Below are 24,242 nucleotides of genomic sequence, written 5' to 3'. Positions count from 1 at the left end.
TGTGCTCACTAGTTTGGTCCATGCCATCCTGGCTCCATTCTTTTGTGATTGGAAAGAGTTNTCTGTACATTAGCAAAGTTTGAAACTACAACCAGAGATGTAAGTGTGCTTTTGTTTTAAAGTAGCACTAACTGTGGCTTCTGTATCCCTCCATCTACACATGTATACCCCTATCCTAGAGCACCGAATAATCCATTTTATTTAAGCAGTTCTTTTACTTATATGTAAAGAAAATACTCTTGATGTAAAGTTCACATCTTTCTTAGCTTTTCCTCAATAAATATTTAACTATTATAATATCTTTCATTTCTTTTTATAAATATAATCACTCTTTTTCCTCTTACTTCTCAAGCCCAAACATGAAGATAAGGACACAAAACACATGCACAAAATAAAATTCAAAGGTGAAAATAAATGGTTTATTGCAAAAATATGTAAATATACAAATCAAATGAAAATGGAAAATACATATGTTTATGAATAAAATTAAAAAATGGTCTTACAGTACTAAAACCTATGGAAACAAATGGGTAGTTAACAAGTGGAGTGATCCTTTTGTTTCTCAATACAAGACAGTACTTTTTTTTTATTAGCATCTCTGGGACTCATCTAAGATACAAAAGAGAATTAAATCCCATGTGGCTGTATACATATACACTCTACATAGCATGCTGCTTGGTTAACCTGGGTGCAGAAGTTCTCATTATCATAAATACAAGTGTGTGTCCCCCTCTCTGCTGTTCTATTTGAAACATCTTCTGAAACACTGACAAGAGTCTTGAAATTAAATCTACTTAGGATGAGATATGTTATTTAGATTTGATAAGCTTTATGCTATAGCACTAGTGTGGGCTCAGAATAAAAAGGGCCTATCAATAGAAAAACATGGAGGTGACATCATAGTGGCTGGGATGAATACAGACTCCAACTGTGCAGAAACTACACAGTACAGAGGGAACAGCTTGTGGTGACAAGTCTGGCCCTTGTTTTCCCATAGCCCATGCAGAAGTTAACATTCAAAGTTTATGTGGATGTTATCTGGTACCGTGATTAAAAGGTTATTAGTGGAAATGGTAATTATTTGAAATACCAAAAATAGCATTAGCACTTCTGAAAGGTTAGATGCAAGAACGACACTATATCATAGTTTGAAGTCAAGGATTCAGAAGGGAACTCTTTTCAATCTAAAGTAATCAATAATTCTAACAAAGCAATGGTTAACTGTGGACTTCAGTACTAATGAATAAGTAATTTTGGACTTGCTTAACATTATTAACAAAACTTGGTTAAAGTCTTCCTTAATTTATGAGTCATGTTTATAGGGTACTCAGACTCCTTTAAAACTATATCTGTTTTTCTTCATCAGTTCACATAGCTTAGTTTAACTTCAATTCTATATGTGTCTTCAGGGAGTCAAGTAGAAACTCAAGCAATATTAGATGACCGCTGTTGAGCAGTGGCAATGGGAGGTTCACAAACAAGAGATTCCCCTGCAACCCAGATCAACTGTTGAAGCATTAAGTCGTTCATATTAATTTAGGGGAGGTAAGAACTTTGACAACTATATACAGAGAGCCAGGAATTCACAAATGGAACAGAAATGAAATGAAAAGATCAACACAAAACCATGACACTATTAACATAATTTAAAGATTGAACACTAGTTCTACTGGCTTTTAATATTTTGCCAATGACTACTGAAAGATGTATGTGTGTGATTATGTATAGCCCCAAATAATACACAGAGATAATTTATAGGCAGGTGGATATACACACACACACATGTAATTTGTAGATACTTCTATATACATAGACATATAAAATTTATGTGTACAGAGATCATATATATGTATATATGTATATACATATATATACATGTTAGATATGAAATAGAAATTGGCCTCTCTAAATGTAAATGTTACACTTGCCTTTCACTTTTGCAAGTCTGGGGAATAGTGAAATTCTGCTTGAGACTAATAAAACCACTTCATTATTAATGATTTGCAGGGTGATTCATTTGGAGCAAGGTACTACAGGCACTGCACAATTAATTACCATGAATAATCATTCTTTTGGAATGGTCATGCCAAAAGGAAACTCAGTACCTCTCACCTCCACTTCATAATGAAGAGGTGTGTGAAGGAGTGAGGATTAACCACTTTCCTGGTTTTCCCCTCTAAGGTCAGAATTAACAAACAAACTGCCAAGCGTTCTCTTCTGTGCTCTCTTCCCATGTGAAAAATGCCCTGAGAGCGTTTTTGCATTTTCTCACTCTCCATTAGCACCATTAAAGCTCCCCCTCAGACCGCAGCAAGTGTGACGCTGCCTATGAGTGACAGATCCAATAGGTAGGGAGATGGAGGAACAAGTATAGACCTGTCTATCTGTAGACAGATGAGAAATTACTATGATAAAACAAAAGCCATGGCTTTTTCAAGTTTATAAATATGATCTCCATTACCTGAGATGAGAGCGAATGGGGTTTAGTAGCAGGAAGGCAGTATGTCGCTTAATCAGTCATGAGGAACAGCTGTAGTTTGACTGTTAGTCTTGCTGAGGTGGTAGACTCAACAGACACAGAAGCAAAGGAGTGAAATAGCCTCAGCTCACACAGATTTAGTCCCTGATTACATACTTAATGGTTGACAGAAGAGAAGAGAAAATTAAAGGAGTGTCCTACTGAGAAACAGGCAATACTCCTGTCAGCAGGTAAAGTATCTTTAAACAGAGTTTTGAGTCACTAGGCAAAGCAGTTCCATAGAGGTGAGATTTTTATGAAGAGATTAGAAAAGAGGGAAGAACAGAGGTGGAGGATGCATCAGACACATCTTTACTTGCAAAGATCAAAATGACTTTTAGAACTGGTGACGGACTGTGGAGTCCATCACCGTAACACTTAGTATTGCCGAGAGGCAGAGCTGCCAGCCGTACAGTCCCGGAATATTTTCCTCCCAGGGGGCTTAGACAGGACTCTTTTTCTGTCTATGAAGCCACAGCCTAGGAGGGAAGAGGGGACCCTTCCTCCCATGAACCGCTTTGTTCTTTGTACCCCCTCACTTCCCCTTTCATACGTTTTTCAGGGATGAGTAGGAGAGACCCTGCTTGTCATTGCTAGACCACCTGGGACTCTTCTTCACTGGCATGGCCACCTGCAGCTGCTTCCAGAACCTGCCCTGAGGATACTTGGATTTCTCCCCTTTCCATTTAATGACCGTGAGCACCGTCTTAGCCCGCTTCAGCTCTTTCACCTTCATGTCCTTCACAGCTTTGTACTGCACTAAAATGACGTTGATGTTGCCCCGGGAGGCCATATTTTCTAGGCCAGCCTTGAGCTCCAGGAGGGCTTGTGTTCCCTGGAGCACGTAGTTGGGACTTAGGACAACCAGGAGTCGTCTGCTTTTCTGAATGAAGCTCAGGGTCTCATCTGTGACAACTGGGAAAGAAAACACCATGGGGATTAGTGTTGGCCAAGAACTACCTGACACAAAGAGGTGAAGGATGGAAGATAGGGAACTTGGAAGGACAGCCTGGGAATCAAGGCTGAAACAGGTTTATCAGCAACACTCCTAGTGACTTCCTCTTTAATCTAACCACACTGTCCCTGGAATGTCACTCTGAGGAGGAAAAAAAATGGAGTCATATATAAATGCCCAACTCTCCAAACGTTTCCAAATAACTAAAACTAAAATAATGGTGGAATATGATGGGCTGCTGTTACCCAATTCCTCAAAGGCCCTATTTGAACCAGATGGAATAGATATGTTGTGGTGACATCACTTTCTTCAAATAGTGTTGTAGCTCAGACAAAGAGGCTCCTGAAAGAAAATACTATCATCTATGAAACATCTTCACCCAAATATGAACTTCAGAGTCAAAGCCCCCAAGTTGCAGCTGCAGCTAACCAAGGGCAACACCAGGGAATGCCAAATTTGAGTCTGTCTCTCTCTGTCTCTCTGTCTCTCTCTCGTGTCTCTCTCTCTCTCTCTCTCTCTCTCTCTCTCTCTCTCTCTCTCTCTGTCTCTAACTCTGTCTCTCTCTGTCTCTCTGACTCTCTCTGTATCTCTCTGATGTCACTGTTGCTAGATTAGTAACTCAAGCNCCAAGGGCAACACCAGGGAATGCCAAATTTGAGTCTGTCTCTCTCTGTCTCTCTGTCTCTCTCTCGTGTCTCTCCTCTCTCGTCTCTCTCTCTCTCTCTCTCTCTCTCTCTCTCTCTCTCTCTCTCTCTCCTTCTCTGCTGATGTGTACTTTCCTGATGCCAACTGATGTCACTGTTGCTAGATTAGTAACTCAAGCAAATGGCATCTTGGCAAGCAGTGTATTCCCCCATCAGCTCTTTAGTTTTCTCTGTTCTGGAGATGAAATAAAACATGCATATTTCTCTTTAACCTCCAGTTATCACTGGACAGCCCATCGTCAGCTACTGCTAGCTGATGTGTTTCACATTTACTAACTTTGAATTACTTTCTCCAAGTTGGGAAAAAATAGTGCTGAAAATGGAAATACAGCCTAATTTTATTCAAGGGCTCTGATTAATTCCTGTCACTAAATTCTTGGGACAAATCTATCTCCTCACAGATGCAGAGGGAGACCCACATAATCCTTCACCCAGAGGAGAGACACTCACTAGCTCCAGGCAGTGTAGTGGTGTAGTGGAAACACATATCACACTCCACCCATGCTCAGCAGTCATTTCCATTCTTAATCTTTACAGTTGCAGAAGTAATGGGGAAAGACTTGCCAATTAAAATCTAACATGTGCAACTCAGGGGAGAATTCAGGGATGGTTAGGTGTTTCCTCTAAGCATTGCCACTGGTGGCTGACCATGTATAAGCACAGAAAGAAGTCCAAAGGCAAAGTGGCCTCAGGAAGAGCAGTAGAAAGGATATAAAGGGAACGAGCTCTGCAAGATGCAAGAATAATCATGCATTCTTCAAAGGGCTGTCAGAACCCTGTGGAAGGTCTTACCCAGATATATACTGCAGAGCTTCTCATCACCTTTCACATAGTAGATAGGATATTATAAGTTTTGTGGAGGAATAAATAGGAACATGGGTGAGTTGGGCAAATTAATGATTAATGTGAGTGGAATTTTGCCTTTTACCATGTAAGTGATCATTCCATGACATAATAACACTAAAGGAGAATCATCTGTGGGACACAAGCACAGCCTTTGAGTGATGACTGATACGCTAACTCAAAATGAGAGGAAAACTATGTCTATCCCAGGTATCAACTACCCACACATTAAAAATTTAAAAAAAAGTATAAAGTAGTTAATGTAAACATATTATCAAGGGGGGAGGGGTAAAAAACAAAAACAAAAAACAAAAAAGATCATTCCATGCTCCAGTCAGGAGCTGGTGCACTCATTCTGATCAGGAAAGGCTTATGAGAGATGGAGCATGGTTGCTGATGTACTTGCTATAAATCTCACAAATGAACCATGACTTTGCTACTGTTTGGACTTCAAAAGGGGAGGCATTGGCTTTGTAAAAATACTCAGTAGTTAAAGCTTTTCCTTATAAAACTTGCTAGAATGCAGCAGCCTTGCATACTTTAAGCTAAAACTCAAACATACACACTGAGAGAAAGGGAGATGCAGACCACGAAAGGCAGATTTGAGTGGCACTAGCTTGCTGACACAGATGAGAGAAAATGCTGAGAAAGAACGCAGGACATACTGTATCAACAGGGAGATGCTCTACGCTTTCTGTTCTGCAACTCAGCTCCATTTAACGTGAGGAAACCTCAGTGTGTGTAAAGTAGCATCTTCTATACTGTCTGTTTTAAATGAAAATATAAAAATAAACCCTAATGCGCATCAGCCTGACACTTCCAGTGAGATAGACTTCCTAAGGACTGGCACTTTTCTGACAAGGAACACTTCAAGATTGCAAGGGAATGTTTTTTTAAGCCATAAATGGAACAGTGTACACCTCACACTGGGGCTGCTTCTCTGTAGAAGTCTCTAGTACTTGAAGGAATTGTATGTTCCATACCCGAATACGAACACTGAGCTACAACCCATGCGAGCACCAAAGCTCAGGATTCACTGTCTGTTCAGGGAGGCACCATTGCTGCTTATCAGAAATACCTACTTCCCCCAGGCAGGCTGTCTCTGTCGAAGATGCACAGCTTGTATCCAAACTCATTCTCCAAAACTCCACGCAGCGTCAGCAGCACAAATTCCTCTTCTTCCGCATTTCTTGCATAGGAAACATAAATATCATACTCCTTTCCATCTAGGAAAAGGAACACATCGCCGATGCAAATTAGGAAAACTTCTCAAACTGTCCTTTTGTTTTCTTAAATTTAACTTCTGGGTGTTGGACATTTTCTTTCTTTTCCTTTATCCTCTTCTACTTTTCCTCTTTCGTCCTTTCCTGTTTTAATTTTTTTGCATTTTGTGAATAATATGTAATTTTCTAGTGCCGACAGTACTCATGCCAAGTGGGCATGGGAGTTCAAACTGCACCTGATGTATCTTCTACTCTCATGTCAGGGAGCGGCCCCTGTAGCAAGCAGGTGAAGACTGCCTTATGACTTAAGTGAACAGAGATGAACATCACAGGTGCTAGTGGCTAATGTCAGGCAAGAAATTTCTACTCAGTGTTCTAGAAAAATACCTGCTAATACATTAGAACCTAAATTGAGAAAGACATTGAAACTGACCAAATTATACCTAAAAAGAACTACACGTAAACCATGTTTAGGTTCAATATATTGATCATCCCTAAATTTGTTTAACAAAATCCATGAGTCATTAAAAATATAGATTATGTGTTTCTCCTCAAAGCATGCTGAATTAGATAGAATCTTCAAGCATGGTGTCTTTCCTCTTTTCTCTCAGGATAGATTCAAATGTTTCTCTCATACTGCCAAGAAACTTTCTGTCAGGAATACACAATAGAAAGATGTTTTTTTTTAAATAGTAAGAACCAAAGTAAAAGATAATTTTAAACTCTAAAGTACACGTGGGTCACCTGGGGGTATTGTTAAAGTGTAATTTCTGGTTCAGGTTAAGTCAGGTTTTGGTTCTACAGTTAAAGTGTTTTGGATGACTGTGATGCTGTAGGTCCCTGGGTCTTCCCTTGATTTCAGCATGTGAACCTACATCTGGATGTGGTGGCACATGGCTGCAATCCCAGCACTCAGGATTGTGTTCAGCCTGGGATATACAATGAGACACTGTGTCAAAACACAAAGGAGCAAACAAAACAAAACAGAAGACTGTGCACTTGAACGGCCCTATCAGTAAACAAGAATCACATGTCTCTGTTGACCATTGGAACACAGCTGTTGGGACGGAGATGTGCCACGACTGCAAAACAATGTTCTGAATTTTCAGTACTTTCAATGCCAAAAAGGCTGTAGAACAGCTCATTAACTTCTAAAAATCATTTTAATTCTGAAATAATAATGTGAAAATATTGAATCAAGTATTTAGTTTTGCTTGTGCTCTTTGAACCACTGGGGGAAATTGTAAATTTCATGCATGATACTCCTCACATTTTTTGTATGGATAATGCTAATCTAGATTAAATCACATATCCATCAAGAAAGGTGAACAGTGTACTTTGGAAAGATTTATTCTTACTAGGATTACTGAAATAAGAGATAATAGTGATGATCTTAATGGTTCCTCTACAAAGGAAACATGCTTTCTGAAGACGGTGATATAAGTGATTGGCAACACACTTCCATTACTTACCAAGAATTGTTTCATCTGTTCCAAAATGAGCCCGGTAAAAGAGGACCATCTCCAGCCAGTAAACATGGTAGACCACAATGAGAACCACTACCAGAAAGACTGTGGCTCCAAAACCACAGGCGAGTTCTACTGTGTACCTTGGTGGTATGACTACAGCAAATGACAAAATAATAATAATGGTGATAATTAACTTCTATTTAGTGACCACAGTTACCCAACCATATTCTTAATGGCTGGATCAGCCATGCAGCTAAGTTATGCACACATGTTAATGAGCAGAAGCCATGTGACAATAGATTAGGCATCCCTCTTTACTCCCTTTTGTTGTTGTTTATTGATCCTATTACAGAAAGTGCTTTAGGTTATTCAGTGATTTGAGTAGATACTACATGTTTACAAAATAATATGGATCTTATCATTGAAAAGATTTCTAGGAAGGTTATCAAATTCAACTCAAAATAGGGCCTTGCACATGCTAGGAAAATGCTCTACCAATGTGGAATATCTCCAGCCACATATAAATTGAGATGGCCTTGCTATATGGCACAAAGTTACCATTGTCCTGCTTCAGACTCCTGTGTATGAAGACGGTAGCAATGTGCCACAGTTCTGGGTCAACGATAGCTTTGCAAGTATCATATCTAGTGACTGATCACTTCTTGCCATGTGCTCTCGAGAAACATTCGAAAAAAGGCCCATTATCAAAGAAGGCAACTTGGAAAAAATAATCGTAATGTGTCTACTAATTTTGGTGCCATCATCTTTCTAACATCAGTATCAGAAAAAGTTAATTCCTTTGTTAATTTAAAAAGAAGCTTCAGATCTAGTATTTTCACTGGGTAGAAATGGGCCAGTCTGGTGGTTATAATGTAGAAGAATGAGAATTGATCCATTTGTATCTCCTTATACAAAGCTCAAGTCTAAGTGGATCAAAGACCTCCACATAAAACCAGAGATGCTGAAATTAATAGAGGAGAAAGTGGGGAAAAGCCTCGAAGATATGGGCACAGGGAAAAAATTTCCTAAATAGAACAGCAATGGCTTGTGCTGTAAGATCAAGAATGGAATGGGACCTCATAAAATTGCAAAGCTTCTGTAAGGCAAAAGACGCTGTCAATAAGAAAAAAAGGCCACCTACAGACTGGGAAAGGATTTTTACCAATCATAAATCTGATAGGTGACTAATATCCAATACACTAATATCCAATATACAAAGACCTCAAGAAGCTGGACTCCAGAAATTAAAATAATCCCATTAAAAATGGGGTACACAGCTAAACAAAGAATTCGCAACTGAGGAATACCGAATGACTGAAAAGTACCTGAAAAATTGTTCAACATCCTTAATCATCAGGGAAATACACATCAAAACAACCTTGAGATTCTACCTCACACTGGTCAGAATGGCTAAGATCAAAAATTTAGGTGACAGCAGATGCTGGCTAGGATGTGGAGAAAGAGGAACACTCCTCCATTGCTGGTAGGATTGCAAGCTTGTACAACAACTCTGGAAGTCAGTCTGGAGGTTCCTCAGAAAATTGGGCATAATATTACTGGAAGATCCAGCAATACCTCTCCTGAGCATATATCCAGAAGAATTTCCAACTGGTAATAAGGTCACATGCTCCACTATGTTCATAGCAGCCTTATTTATAATAGCTAGAAGCTGGAAAGAACCCAGATGTCCCTCAACAGAAGAATGGATACAGAAAATGTGGTACATTTACACAATGGAATACTACTCAGCTATTAAAAACAATGAATTTATGAAATTCTTGGGCAAATGGATGTATCTGGAGGATATCATCGTTAGTGAGGCAACCCAATCACAAAAGAAGTCATTAGATATGCACTCATTAATAAGTGGATATTAGCCCAGAAACATAGAACACCCAATATACAATTTGCAAAACACAAGAAAATCAAGAAGAGGGAAGACCAATGGGTGGATACTTCGTTCCTCCTTAGAATAGGGAACAAAATACCCATGAAAGGAGTTATAGAGACAAAGTTTGGAGCTAACACGAAAGGATGGACTATCCAGAGACTACCCCACCTGGGGATCCATCCCATAATCAGCCTCCAAACCCAGACACTATTGCATATGCCAGCAAGATTTGGCTGAAGGGACCCTGTTATAGCTGTCTCATATGAGGCTATGCCAGTGCATGGAAAATACAGAAGTGGATGCTCACAGTCATCTATAGGATGGAACAGAGGGCCCCCAATGGAGAAGCTAGAGAAAGCACCCAAGGAGCTGAAGGGGTCTGCAACCCTATAGGTGGAACATCAATATGAACTAACCAGTACCCCCAGAGCTCATGTCTCTAGCTGCATATGTAGCAGAACATGACCTAGTCAGCCATCACTGTGAAGAGAGGCTCCTTGGTGTTGCAAACTTTATATGCCCCAATACAGGGGAATGCCAGAGCCAAGAAGTGGGAGTGGGTGGGTAGGGGAGCAGGGCAGGCGGAGGGTAGAAGGAACTTTCGGGATAGCATTTGAAATTTGAAATGTATATAAAGAAAATATCAAAAAAAAAAAAAAAAGAAATGGGCCAGTCTAAATAATGACAAGTGTTATTTGGTTTGAGTATTTGCCAAGTTCACAGTTCTATGACAAAGACTGCAGAGACTGACTTCCATCATCTGAGCTTTGACTGTTTCCTCGTTATCTACTTATTTTCCATGGTGCATATCACAGAGAGGCTTTATGGACATATCAGAGATAGAATGGGACAATTCCTCATTTATTAAAAATGAGGTATTAATTCAGAAGCCCCCTCCATACTGCCTCCTGTTCTAGAAACTAAGTCTGCATTCACTGCGCACTTCATTCACCTCTCCCTTTTCTCAAAGGTAGCAGGGAAAACAAGCATCTTGCTGTGACAGGGTGTGACTTCTGGCCAGAATATGGCGTTCCTTTCTTTATTTTTCACTTTGTATATGTCTTTATTTTCTATCATCTTCAACCAACAAGCCTGTTCTTTTTAGCCTGAGCTTTGTGCACAGAAATGTCGACTCTTCTTTTTATAATTTTATTTCAGCATTTGTCGAACTATAGTTAGTCAATGGGCTGCTTCCCCACCCCTTCCCAGTCCCAAGTAAACTGGATCTTCCTACCCTTCCAGGTGGGAACTTTTTGACCATCCTATCTCTTGGTCGCTTGGAATCCCAATGAACTATCCCAGAACCGGAATATTACTTTTTATTTATGTACTTGCTGTTCACTCATGAGGATAACCAAAGAATCCCAGTGTAACAATCAATGGCAGAAACATTCACTTCCTCTATTAGCTGTGGTCCTGTAGCTGAAGACTTTGAGAAAAATACAGTGTTTGCTGGGTATGAAGTAGGGGTTAGTGTGTTGGTTTGCTAATGACTTCCTTGCCATGCATTTGACAGAAGCTTGGGAGAAGGACCATGAGGAGACAGTAAGGGCTAAAAACGTAATTCAGTAAGGTAAAGAAATAAGGGAGCAATTCATTTGGTTAATTTAAAAACTTTTATGGGTATGTTTAAAAAGCAGATAGTGTGATGAGCTTATTAAGGAGGAAAAGTTTGGCAGTCAGGCTCTAATAGAGGAGAGGCAGCGTAGAGAAAGTTGCTGTAAGCATCTGCACACTGTAGGTGACAGCACAGGCATGGGAGAATCTTCTCCAAAGCTGGATGCCACCCAGATTCTCCAAAAGTATGTACATCTTTGTGTAACTCGCTCAAAGTGTTAGATCATTGATCATTTGGTGGGGGGTGGGAATGACCTTTAAGACGATATTTTATCCCAATGGCAAGCAGCCTGGACCTGAGTCCAAAGTTCTCAAATTTAGGGATAAATCCTCGACTTTCAAGTTCATTGACCTGACTCCAGCCTGTTACATATCTAGTACAGGGAACACTCTGGAACTGGCCAGTAGAATATTGTCATCAGGTGTACTCCCATGCTGGCCCCAAGATAATGATTTTTTAAATGGGTTGGTGTTTTTCTAAATATCAATAGAGGTCTTGCTTAATGACTGAAAGATCAATTACCCCATCAATTTCTCTCTGGCATCTCATAATTCTATTCTGTATTTTACTTTGGGTTTTCCAAACTTGTTCTGTATCACCTGTGATTTGAATCATATTTACAGATTGTGCTTTCTGTAGTCATTTTGCTAAGGTAGATTCCCCTAATAGCACATAATAATTGGCTCTTAAAATAAATAATCCACTGGGCTTCCCTTTTTAAATGGCCGGAGCTGTGCATAGGCTGTGTTCTACAAGGCTGTCTTGTAAAACAGAGAGACCTTACAGGGAAAACTAACCCTTAGCCTATACTTTGTGTCCTTCCCCCTGCAGGGCTCAGCATTCAGCACAATGATTGCGTGCTGATGAAATTTCAGACAAAAAGGTTTAGGAACAGAAAGGAGTGATGCAATCTGCCCATGCTGGACTCCTGCTCTCATTGATTCCACTAAAGTCTCAATCAGAACGTAGCCAAATGCTGACATTTGCTTGCTTATTTTTACTCTCCAAATGAGAATTTACTTTGTAGTTCTGTATTAGAAATTGGCTCTAAAACCCAAGTGCCCGGCTAGTGATTGTTGTTAAAAGAATCCAGAACCCCAAGATAGTCTTGTCCCGCTTGAGGTTCTGGCTCTATAATCATCTTTGTCCTTGGCAACCCAAGTTATTTATCTTCACTGTTGCAGTTGGCTTGTACTCTCCCTCTACGTGGCAGCACTCTGGACTTTCAAATGTCCCCAGTTGCAGAGCCCAGGGCCAGTCAGTACTAAATTCCCCATAAGTTTGGAAACCGTGGTGATGACCATTGTCTGAAATGTTAACTAAAGAGTGCTTGATTTAAATGAAAACCAAAACAGAGAACTGTGAATGGACCTGCAAATCTGATGGACATGACAACCTCTGACCTTACTGTTTGTTGGTCATAGAAGTACCTGAGAGGGAACTAATTGTCCCTCCAGAGTATCTAAAATAATGTTTTGCTTTCACATAGGAGAACTGTTAAGAGTAAGATAAGCCCATGGTTATTACATCATTTTCTTTCTAAAAATTGCTAAAGTTATTTTTTAGATTTTGGCTCAGAAAGGAATGTCATGAGGAGGTGGTGGTTGCTCTTACCTAGTGAAAGATATAAGACTAGAGACTACTATTTTGAATTTCAAGGACTAAGTAACAGACAGAAGAGAACCAAGTAGAAAATACACTCTGGAAATCTGCATGAGGTTAACTTCAGTCTGGCTAAATGCAAAGCTGTGGATACTTGATTTTACACTTACCATGCCCTAGTGGGAAAGTCTAGGCAATGAACAACCACAGGGGCACTTGCAGGTCTGGGGGAAGTGAAGTGAGAGGCCCAGCATCGGAGCAAAGAAACAGTGAGAAGCCCGTGATGCCAAAAAGGCAGACATATATTATAAACAAATTAACCACTGGCTGCAATAAAATTCAACATTCTAACAAAATATATCTACTAGGCTCAGAATAATGACAAAACACAGGCTAGGAGAAAAATAAAAGGATCAATATTCAAAAGAAGTATCAAGTAAAAATTGAATCCAGAATTGTTAGAGATGATTTAACAGTTAGATAAGCACTGTCTGTGGAGGTTTATAAACATGAACACTCTGAAGAGTAACCAGGAAGTACCACCCTCCAGTGAAGCAGAAGTATAAAATCTGAAAAAATGCATTCTTCAAAATTAGTATGAATCATTTATGACAAAATAAGTCAACAAAGTCTCTGTAGGTTCTGAAAAGGCTGCAAGGCAATGACACCCACAATTTATGAGCATGGACCCCAACTTAGGAGAATGAGGGAGCATCCTTGAGAACAACCAGAGAAGTGATGCACGAAAGCACTGTCTTAGGGGAAAAGAAGAGGAAAGAGACAAACTGCCTAATTTGGTAAGATCAGCCCATAAAAATCAATTAATTGTATTTCTATGGTTTATTAATAAGCAATTAGAGAAGAAAACTTAAAAATAACCTGGCAGCCTAAAATTAAAATATTTAGAGACAAATTTGATAATATTCAGTAACATTCTGTATACCCAAATATTTTCTTAATTGATGAAATAAGTCACTAAGACTATATATAGAGATCTGTTATCTTTATGGATTGGTAGAAACAATATTGTTGTAATCAATATTCCTCACAGATTTCATAGAGTCCCAATCAAAATCCTAGCAGAATTGTATTTAGCAATTGGTAAGTTAGTACTGATATATGTAAGGAAAAGATGTAGTTTCTAAAATAGTGAAATTATCTTGAAAAAGAAAATATGGCAGTGTTTCTGATTTAATAATTTAAAGCTATATTAATAAAAATGGTGTTAGACTAAACACAGACTAGAGGATAAAATCAACTGACTAAGAGATGCAGAAAGTCATAGAGGAATTGGTGTTTTATGTTTTATCAAATTTCAAGACAATTCAAGAAAAAAAAGTGAAACATGTTCAGCATGGTGTCAGAACAACTATTTCTTGGAAGAAAGAGAACAAAACCAATTTCCAATGTCAATCTGCAACACACACCCTCAAAACTATAGACGGAGATGGAACACAGCCTAAACAGAAGAAGAGAGAGAAATTGCTGAGAAGAGCATAACCTCTTTTGAGGTAACACAACAAAGAACGGTCAGCACATGATTAAAAAACTCTCAATTCATTAAAAAGAGATGAGTAAAATGAGCTTCCTCGAATTATTAACAATTTTGCTTATCAAAATATCAACTCACAGGGACCAATAATTTAAGAGCACTGCTGCTTTGTCAGAGGACTGGGGTTCACTTCCCAGAACCTACATGGTAGTTTACAGGTCCTCTAACTCCAGCTCCAGGGGATCTGATGGCTTTATTTTGGCTTCTGAAGGCACACCCCACCCCATGGTACATACGTATATGTATTTGTATGTGTCTATGTATATTTATACAGGCAAAACACTCATGCACATAGGCAAAAACACATCTTTAGAAAAATAAATACATTCACAAGCTGGATGGAATTTTTTTAAATTTTAAAATTAACAAAGGATTGCATTCAGGTGCTTGTATGTGTGAGTATGCATATGTGTTGTATGTGTTTTATGTATGTGTGTAGTATGAGTTGTACATCACATTTAAATTTAAGTCAAATGATCTGGCTGAAAATGACTGAAGGCTTTTAATGGCCTTGTGGGAAGAATGATTAAGGATCAATGAGCTTACACCAAAGTCTTCAGCATCCCTGAGGAGAGACCAACTGCAGTGAGTTGCAAACATTCATAAACTACAATGGCTAGAGTTTAACAGTTGACAGCTCCAAACACTGATGAGAAAAGGGAGCATGGGAATGTTCTGTGTACTGCTGGTGGCAATGTGAAACAGAAAAACCTCCTTGGCAACTGGCTTGGTGGCTTCTTTTATGATTAAGCACACATCTCCTTAGCCCTTGCCACTCTCTGATGATAAGACAACTGCATTTATGACATGTTTGCTTTAGCTGTCTCCTATGTTTATGTAGTACTTTAACTAAATAAATGAAATGCGCTGTCAGGAAAGACTGTTTCAGTGAACTCTTCTCATTCATGTAGTAACCTCTTTCTGTCATAGTTTTTGTGTGTTTTTTTCTTTGTTTGTTAGAGACAGGTTCTCTGGTACTTCAGGCTAGTTCTGAATGGGCTATGCAGCTAAGGCGGAGCTAAACTCCTGCATATTCTGCCTCAGTCTCCCTCATGGCAGGATGACAAGCCAGGGTCACCAGTTTGTGCTTTCTGTTGTTTGGATGAAGTACAGATGTAAAATACAAGTGAGTACTCACTAAACAGGTGGGTCATGTGACCCTTCACAGCCTCTAGGCTGTCCCCACTGCTGTCCAGTTACACTCAGAGCCATTGATTCTGTGCTATGGTGGGTACTCAGATGGACTGGCAGAAATGCTTATGCATGTCCATAAAACATTATTTTTGTGTGCTTTGATACTATTCTTTGATGTTATCAACATAAGTCATCTTATATTACTCCTCTGCAGAGTACATGCCTTAGAAGAAAGCCCCCAAATTCCCTGTACTTAAACAATCTGGATTCTAACACAATTGAAAATGCCTAGCCTGCAGCAATCTAAACCCCTGAAGACCTTCATTTGGAATGTTAAATATTAAGGGCTCTAAGAGGTCTTGAGTAAAGTAATTTGATTTATTTCATAACCTAGACTATAATGATATTTATTTGATTACAGGTTTGTTTGGTTTTTTTGCCAATTAATGCTATGAAACCCTTGGAGAAATAAGAGCTAGCGATATTGAATAGTTGATAGCACAGATGAATACCAATGCTAGTTCTGAACATTTTTTAACAACCTGAGAGGTACTGGTATTGGTTTGTCCATTTTTATGAAAAACCTAGTAAGGCTCAGACAGTGTCTGTCTTTTCCAACATCAGAGAGTTAGGCTGCATGGAAGCTAGAGTTTTATCAGACTGTATGATGTGAGATGTGATGTGAAGTAATTCACTGTGGTAAGACAGTAGTGATTCTGCGGTGTCCCCAGTACTCAACACTGAAACTATGGGCACCCTGTGCTCCCATCCTACAGTGGCTTCTGCGGACTGGAAGCAATGGATCACCCTGAACATATTACTTAACACTTCTTAAGAACCATAAACAATTTCTTTCTAATCTGCAGCAAAAGGCTCAAGTGTGTCTTGCTTGTTGCTTGGTTTAAATAAATAAATAAATAAATACATACATACATACATACATACATACATACATACATGGGGATTCAAGCCCAATGCAAATGCAACAATGTCAGCCTTTTCATTTTTCACTTAAATGTTATAAATTGCATCAAATGTGTGGGGCTAGGATGTTTTAGAATGACATGATTACTATGTGATGTCACTGTTAATTTTACTCCATAACACTGGAAAATATTTTGGAAGGGATCAATTGGTTGGGATATGTGTTAGGGGCAAGACTCAGAGAGAAATTTAGGCAATATGTTTTAGGAGCAACAGCTCACACAAGAAGGATTTGTAGGGGCTGGTGAGATGGCTCAGTGGGTAAGAGCACCCGACTGCTCTTCCAAAGGTCCAGAGTTCAAATCCCAGCAACCACATGGTGGCTAACAACCATCCGTAATGAGATCTGGCGCCCTCTTCTGGGGTGTCTGAAGACAGCTACAGTGTACTTACATATAATAAATAAATAAATCTTTAAAAAAAAAAAGAAGGATTTGTAATTTTCCTTTATTATAGAAAATACACATGTTAATGGAGAAATTATTTGAACATCAAACAAAATCTTATTTTAATAAGTTTTATTTTATCAATTATAACATTATAAAACTGCCTAAACATTGGTACGTGTTTAAAATGTGAATTTGAAATTTTCTGAGAATTAATATTTATTAATATTTATATTCTCTGCCCTCCTTAACTTCTTCTACACAAATAGATGTCTGCTAGTTATGTTTTAGTCTTTTATATACTTCTAAGAACAGCTGTGGGTGCATAATTCAGGAAAAATTCCCAAAGGATGAGGTCATGTGGCACAATCATTCTTATGACTCTCGAACCCTGTTTCTAGTTCCTTCCAAAGGCATCTTTGTGCTTCACTGACCATATGTGGCTCTAGCAATTCTGTTACATCTTTATTCACTTGGAATATTATCATTTTTTGTGATTATCTAAGATATGAAATTGTGTCTTATTGTACTCATGTATTCATGGATTTTATTCAAGCAACGTTTAGAAACAAAGGCATTGAGAGTATCGGAGCCAACATACTGATCATTATCACAAAGATGGAAGCTTTCTCTTAGGATTTTTCATTTAACTGACTCAGTGTTTTGTGTCCGATGTGGGTGCAGGAATTCTCTCCTTTATTTCCTATTCACCACCATGTTATTGTGAGAGTTCACAGTCATCGGCTGGGTGCATCCATTACCTTTCTGTTTCACCTTGGCAGCTTGCTCAGCTTCCCCTTTGGTATTTCGAGCATGACAGACATAGTTGCGCCTGAGATCCTCAGGGGTGACTTTCTTGATGCTCAAAATCTGAGTCCTTGTTTCATCTTCTGTTGAAGAATAACTTACACTACACACAAGGAGAAGCAAATCAAAAATATCTGTGAGACACAATGCCTCTGCTCTCTCTATGAATCAGAAGTAAAGTGAGGGCAGATGGGGTGCTGGCAAGGATCTTATCCCACACTGGACAAACCCCAATGCTAGAATCTCACTACACCTCTTTCTTCCGAGCTAAATCTAGATGCTGGGGCACAATGCCTGTACCAGCTTGCAAAGAACCGTCTGGGATCAGACTCATTTAGGATTGCTGCATGTTTTGCCATTTAATGCTATGTACTTTGGGCAATGTCTCTAAACTTTGCATGTCCTGGCTGTTTTTTGAAGGAGTGTATTATATGAATAATTTACGGGAATACTTGGAAGGCTGACCAAGCATCTGTGCCGCAGAAACACTCCATGAGTGCTCCCGTGAGCTATTTTAACCCCATAGTAACTGTTGCAGTGCAGAGACACTGGATGCTTGACTTGCAAACACAGGCAGACATTTTGTGTGATGTTGAAACTGCATAGTTGAATCCTAACACAGGAAGAGAAGAAATAGCTCAGAATGAGAAAACTGAGCTGTGAAATAAATATAGTCAAACTCTAGTAACTCTAAGACCGAGTGTTTTGTGTTGTAAGAGCATGACTTTATTTAGTTCCCTTTGAACTAACTGTCTGGGTAAGATCTAAATATATCCCTCCCTTAGCCAATATGCACATTTTTCTTTAGATTAGACTTACTGTCCTTCATAAACATTTGTTTAGAGGCTCAGTTGTTTTCTTCCACGCTAATTTCCTGCTCTGTGGAATACTGCAAATATATCTTATTCACAGCAAGGTAGAATAACATGACTTTGCTATCCTAAGCATTCATTTAGTATGAGAGTCACAATTCTCAACATTCCTGAAATGACCAATAATTGTCCCTCGAGTCTTCAAGCTAAAATTGTCATCAACTCTTCTCTGTGTCTCAAACATCTAGGTCTGTGCATACAATGTCCACTTTACCAGATTGCCGTTCATAGCTTAACTGAGCAAGTTTGATTTGATCGCTGCTTCTTTTGTGGAGCGTCCCTTAATCCCCCTGAACTGAAGGAATCCTCTAAGAATTCCTCCTCTAACATCCTCTCCTTCTCTACTACTTATTTATCAGATTCTGTAAATAGACACCTGATCTGTTACAGTTTACCTAATGAGGGATAGCTAAGTAAGAAAAGAGGCTGTTCAAAGTAGACATTTTATAATTTCTACAAAACCTTATATTACTATTAGGAAAGAAATAGGTTTGAATTGCAGAAATTCAATTAGCTTAAAGTCTGTTTGCACAAGGTGACCAAATTTAGGGTCTTAATAACTATTCTGTCACATATGTGACAACTGTGATCTATTAGTTTCTGGAGCAAACCAATTCTCTCTAGCAATTTATACCTCACTTACAGAGAAATCTTTTGTCTCCAGAGACCTATACATTCTCCTTTGTTAAATTCTTACAAATATCAAGTTTACTTAAGAATGAAATGACCCAAGTTGTTATATCAAGAGAGGTATGTATTATTACCCATAGGCTTTTGAAAATTAGCTCTTTGGGATTTTTGAACATTTACTTTTAAAAGTGAAATTTAGAGAGCAAAAATGTAGTTAGTTAATATTTAATAAGTAATTCTCAAGTATCAGGGGAAGATGAGAAAAGCATGGTTACTTTAATAGAAGAGACTAACATACATTATGTAAGACAGACTATTGAGACCCACACTCCAGGACTGAGAAAGATAACACTATACTTTCATGGAAGCATATGCCAACATATCTCCTTCTTATTCATCGTGCTCATGTGAAAGATACACTCTTTATGTTTCTAACTGAGAATCAGAATCATGGGAAGTTGGTTGAGCTTAAGACAATCTGGTGCCTGTTCTATGGGTTCACTGTGATGAAGCTAGCTAGCCTGAAGACAATGTAATTCCAAACTTTGTCACACAATCTGACAAGTATGTACACTTACTTGCCTTGCTAGTTTAATGACCCCACAGCCCCTGAAGGTTGAAAAATCTTGCTAAGTTTCTACAAGAAAAATAATAATCATGTACATTGAATAATATTCATCAAGACCTTAGACTAACAAAGACTAGAGCCCCTGCATGCAGCCAGGATACCTTTCATTAATAGTGATGTCGACTGTGACGTCATCAGGCTTCTTTCCATCAATGGTCCACCAGACCTCATTGTGGGAGTCCATAATGAAACTGAAATAGACTTTGCAGGGGATAACCAGTTCCTCTCCTGAAACACATTTAGTAGATGAAGTTAACCCATATTAATCCGTCAGTCTATATATTTCATATGATTAGATATGCCTGATTCTTTAGTGGCCATTGTAAGGCAACCTACCAAAACACCAAACACATGAGAGGATAAAACCAAGAAGAAAAATCAGCAAGTGTACATGAAATTACAAGGGTGGGCATTTTTAACACTAAATAAGTATCTTCTAAAATGTCAGAAGAACTCTGACTATATTCTTTTCAGGCCAAATCTCTTCTACTTCTGTTATTTTGTTATGAGGGCATAAACAAAGTGCAAACAAAGTGTAACTTTCCTTCTCTCTCTTCCTTCCTTCCTTCCTTCCTTCCTTCCTTCCTTCCTTCCTTCCTTCCTTCCTTCCTTCCTTCCTGTCTTTCTGTCTTTTTCTTTCTTTCATTGTAATAAAACACCATGACCAAGGCAAGTTATAAAAGAGAACATTTGATTTGAGGCTCAAAGTTCCAGAGGGTTATAGTCAATGATCATTGTAAGAGGGATCATGGCTGTAGGCCAGCAGGCTTGGTGCTGGAACAGTAGCTGAGAGATTATTTCTCATGGAAAACCATGAGGCAGAGAAAGCTACCTAGGAATCACATGGGATTTTGGAAACCTCAAAGCCCACCTCCAGCCATGGCTCACAATCCTGTTTCACAATTCTTCCCAAATAGTTCCCTAAATTGGGCACTAGGAATTTAGATATATGAACCTATGGGAGTGGCAGTAATTCTCCTTCAAACTATAACATTGACCAGTAAAAGTCTGTAAATGGCGGGTCCTTGTCCAAGGAGGATAGAGTGATGTCATTCCCTAAGTAACCTGGCCAGGGAATCCTCCTCTCCAAACCCTCAGAAGCTTAGTTTAAAATAGCAGCTCTAAGCTATGTAGCTGAGATGCTTTAAGACACTGGGACGTTTCACAACAGGGATAACAGAGCTAACAATCAGGTCAGGACCAGCACATTACTGTGAACTCCGTAGAACTAAATACCTGTCCGTGTTTTCCTTTATTCCTATTTTATCCTTTCAAAATCATATACACTTATATAATAAAGTTTATTTCCATTCTGTCATGGCCACCACCTGTCTATTTTCTTTAACACCTTTACTAAAACAATTTCCCTCCTACTTTTTATTACAGACTTCTGAATTTATTCATGATTGTTTGCATGAGCATGGATGTGGGTGTTACTTACTGAAGTACTGGGCAACTTATCAATGGTTATAGCACTGAAGAATGTAAGTGGCCGGTGAGTACATACATAGCCCTAAATGGGAAATCTGCATTACCTCTTTCAAGCTCAGAAAACATTGATGGAGGTAAAGCAGAAAGGACATAAGAGCCAGGGGATGTAGATGAGTCTACAATACAGCTACCTAAAATTAAAGACATATATCTAGTTATATGTGTATGTGTTCCTTGAAACTTATGTGAAGAGACTGTTGTATATGTATCAACTGGGGATAGGCAACCCATGGTGAGTTGTCCTTTACATTTTGATCAAAGTGTCCTTGTCTGCTATACAAATAAGCTTCTCTGATGAGAGTTGATTACTGCATCTAGCTGTTGGTATTTAGACAGAAGTTAGAAACTATACTGGTTCAGGCACATGGCAGTAGTAGTCGCTTTTCCTCTACATTAGATGGCTTTGCCAGTTGCCTCTATTTATAGAGTCAGGCATAAATTCCTACCTCTTGAGAAGACTTCCAGTCTAATTTATGTGGCTATTGCTTATCCCTATAATGGAAGCACCATTAGTGAACCTTTTGGAATATCTTGCTATTCTGCTATTATAGTTCATAGGTTTTAGAGATTGATAGGGCTACGGATCACTTCTCATCACTGGAAACTTGCATATCTCCTCGTCATATTACGAGAGCTAGGCTTCAGAGAAGAAATGCCTAATTCAAATTTAGATTGATTCCTAAGTTCTCTGTCCAAAGTGTGCTCTATTGTCAGTGATAGGGCCTGACTTCCAACTTCTGAGATGTGATCAAGGAAATCAGTAAAAGCCTGTATTGTATGGGGAGCTTTTTGGACTCTCCTGCCTAACAACTTGAATTTGGAAATTTCTCATGCCTAACACTTGGGTTTTATTAAATAGTCAATGCTTTTTTTATTGGGGGAGCATTTTTGTTCCAAGTGCACAAGATGTATATATATATGTGTGTATGTGTGTGTGTGTGTGTGTGTGTGTGTGTGTGTGTGTGAGTGTGTGTGTATAATATCCTAAATGTTACATATTCCCCCGCTTCCCTCTCCTGTGTTGCCCTCTTCCCTCTTTCTCAAGGAGGTTTTTCTCTGCCTAGGTATTTATTCTTACCAAACACCATGACATCTTTAAAAATTAATTTTCTACAGAAGCAAAAGCTGACATTTCTACATATTAAAGGTTATTTGTAGGTCAAATTGTTAGTAAGAACTAGGTAAAGATTTGACCTGGATTGGAACTTCCATGTCAGTCTGCTGAGAATAATTCTGCTTTGTGCTAATATTTTTGGTTCACTATTGCCTGGACTCTGAAGATAGCTCTAATTATCTTGGGTTTGGCAGACAACATTTTCTCCAGACTTATTCCAATGTTTGCCTTCCCTAACCTTTTCCTATAGACTTTGAAACTATTGTTTCACTTAGGAAGGTAAAATCAACATGAGTTCAGGAATGATTTTGAAGTGTGACATCCTAAGTAGATGATGCATACTTGACTGACTGACAGATTTCACTTTAGCATTGGCAAGAATGTTCAAATTACTACACAAATCCCATTTTAACTCTAAAAAATGCAGTCTACCTGAGGTTGGACAACCCTTTAAGGTGCCCTGTACTCTTTACATGGCAAATTATATATGAGAACTTTCACTTTTTGGCAATCTACCCACACATTCTCTGGCTCTATAACCTTCAGTCCACACTTCTATATTTCTCATTGGGTCTAGAATGGTTATACTGTACAGAAGATGATGTAAATGTGTTAGAATTTTCTGTGACTCTTCTAGAGCAGGCTTTCAATCAAAAGAACAAAAAAAGTCTCTTCCTTGGTAACTTATGATTTCTTTCTAGATCAAAAGGTTATAAATCTTACAGGTCATCTCCTAGGGAGACATGATGACCATTTGACAGTGTTCTGAATCCTGTGTTCATGGATCTGTGCTTTTGCATAATACTCCCAGCTCTGATTCCATGCTCCATGCTTAGAAGAGGAAGCAGAGGCTTAAAAACTGCCTTGTGCTATTATTACAGCCTCAGTAAATGAAAGCCCTGAGTAACGTCAAGTTTTCACCAAACAATGATCACAGAGGAAGACAAGGAGCAGAGAATAAAGGATGTGCTCCTGGGAGAGACACTAAACCTCCCAGGCTTCCTTGAGATTGATGGCTTTGCTGGTCCTCATGTGCTGTATGTAGCTTTTGATCATGCTTCACTTTAAATCTATGTATTTCCTTACAATTAAACTTTACTGTCTTATATTAAGCTTTGTTTTCCTTCTTGTAATTAAGAGAATCTAACCAGACCTCAGAAGCACACTTATAGTTACCTGGTTCTTTCTCATAGACAACACGGTCATTTGGAGAATAGATCTGGGGTGGTAATGCATCCTTTGGTGAGCCTATGATAGGAAATGCAAAAGGAGGATGTTAAATCATTTCGGCTTATGCAAAGCTATGCGGCTGACTTGTTCAACTTCCTGGCATAGTTTGTCAATTCTTGTGAAGGCCTACAGTCTAATATATACTCAATTCCTGGACTTCACTCATTGAAAATAAACAAAATATGATGTAATAGGAAATATGTATTCATTGCTATTACTTAGTGCTAACATGAAACGTATGGGAGCCCTTTAATTTACTGAGTGCTATGGGTGGTACGAGCATCTTTCATCATAGTGCCCTGTTATTTACTCTTAGTCCCCAGTTCCTGATCCAAGGGCATGTAAGTTCCTCAGGCTCTCTGAAGATGAAGCCCTTAGTCTCTGGGGTCTGTGCTAACTCCAGGCATTTAGCATCAAAACGAATTAAACTGTAGGAAACAGAAAGTATCTCAAAGAATTGAAGAATTGCTTGGTGTGGAAATATCAGACGATTCTTGACAGATGTGTTGTGAGCACAGAAAAACAGTTTTTCTTTTGCAAGCATCCAAACAAAATATATTGAATCGCCTGAATTTTTCAGGAAGGTAGATT

At 38.8% G+C, this 24,242-nt stretch overlaps 1 protein-coding gene across 5 annotated transcripts in view; it reads right to left on the bottom strand.

The window, feature by feature from the left end:
* Il1rap (interleukin 1 receptor accessory protein) overlaps window positions 1-24,242 on the bottom strand; it is a 144,335-nt gene that overhangs the window by 11,973 nt on the left and 108,120 nt on the right. For 4 of the 5 annotated variants that reach the window (XR_003835140.1, XM_029470627.1, XM_021184929.2 and 1 more), the window contains exons 6-10: window positions 23,598-23,669; window positions 19,918-20,044; window positions 17,641-17,789; window positions 7,716-7,865; window positions 6,103-6,246 (exon numbers count right to left, since the gene is read on the bottom strand). Coding sequence is in view for 4 of the 5 variants with exons in the window: in XM_029470627.1 (XP_029326487.1) it covers window positions 6,103-6,246; window positions 7,716-7,865; window positions 17,641-17,789; window positions 19,918-20,044; window positions 23,598-23,669 (642 nt within the window). In the remaining variant the exon portion in view is untranslated. Of the gene's footprint in view, window positions 1-393; window positions 3,434-6,102; window positions 6,247-7,715; window positions 7,866-17,640; window positions 17,790-19,917; window positions 20,045-23,597; window positions 23,670-24,242 lie in introns of those variants that run through there. The other variant, XM_029470628.1, reaches the window with a different exon arrangement.

Source organism: Mus caroli, chromosome 16 (assembly GCF_900094665.2).
Source record: "Mus caroli chromosome 16, CAROLI_EIJ_v1.1, whole genome shotgun sequence".
Taxonomy (NCBI): domain Eukaryota; kingdom Metazoa; phylum Chordata; class Mammalia; order Rodentia; family Muridae; genus Mus; species Mus caroli.
This window is presented reverse-complemented; position numbering and strand designations above follow the sequence as displayed.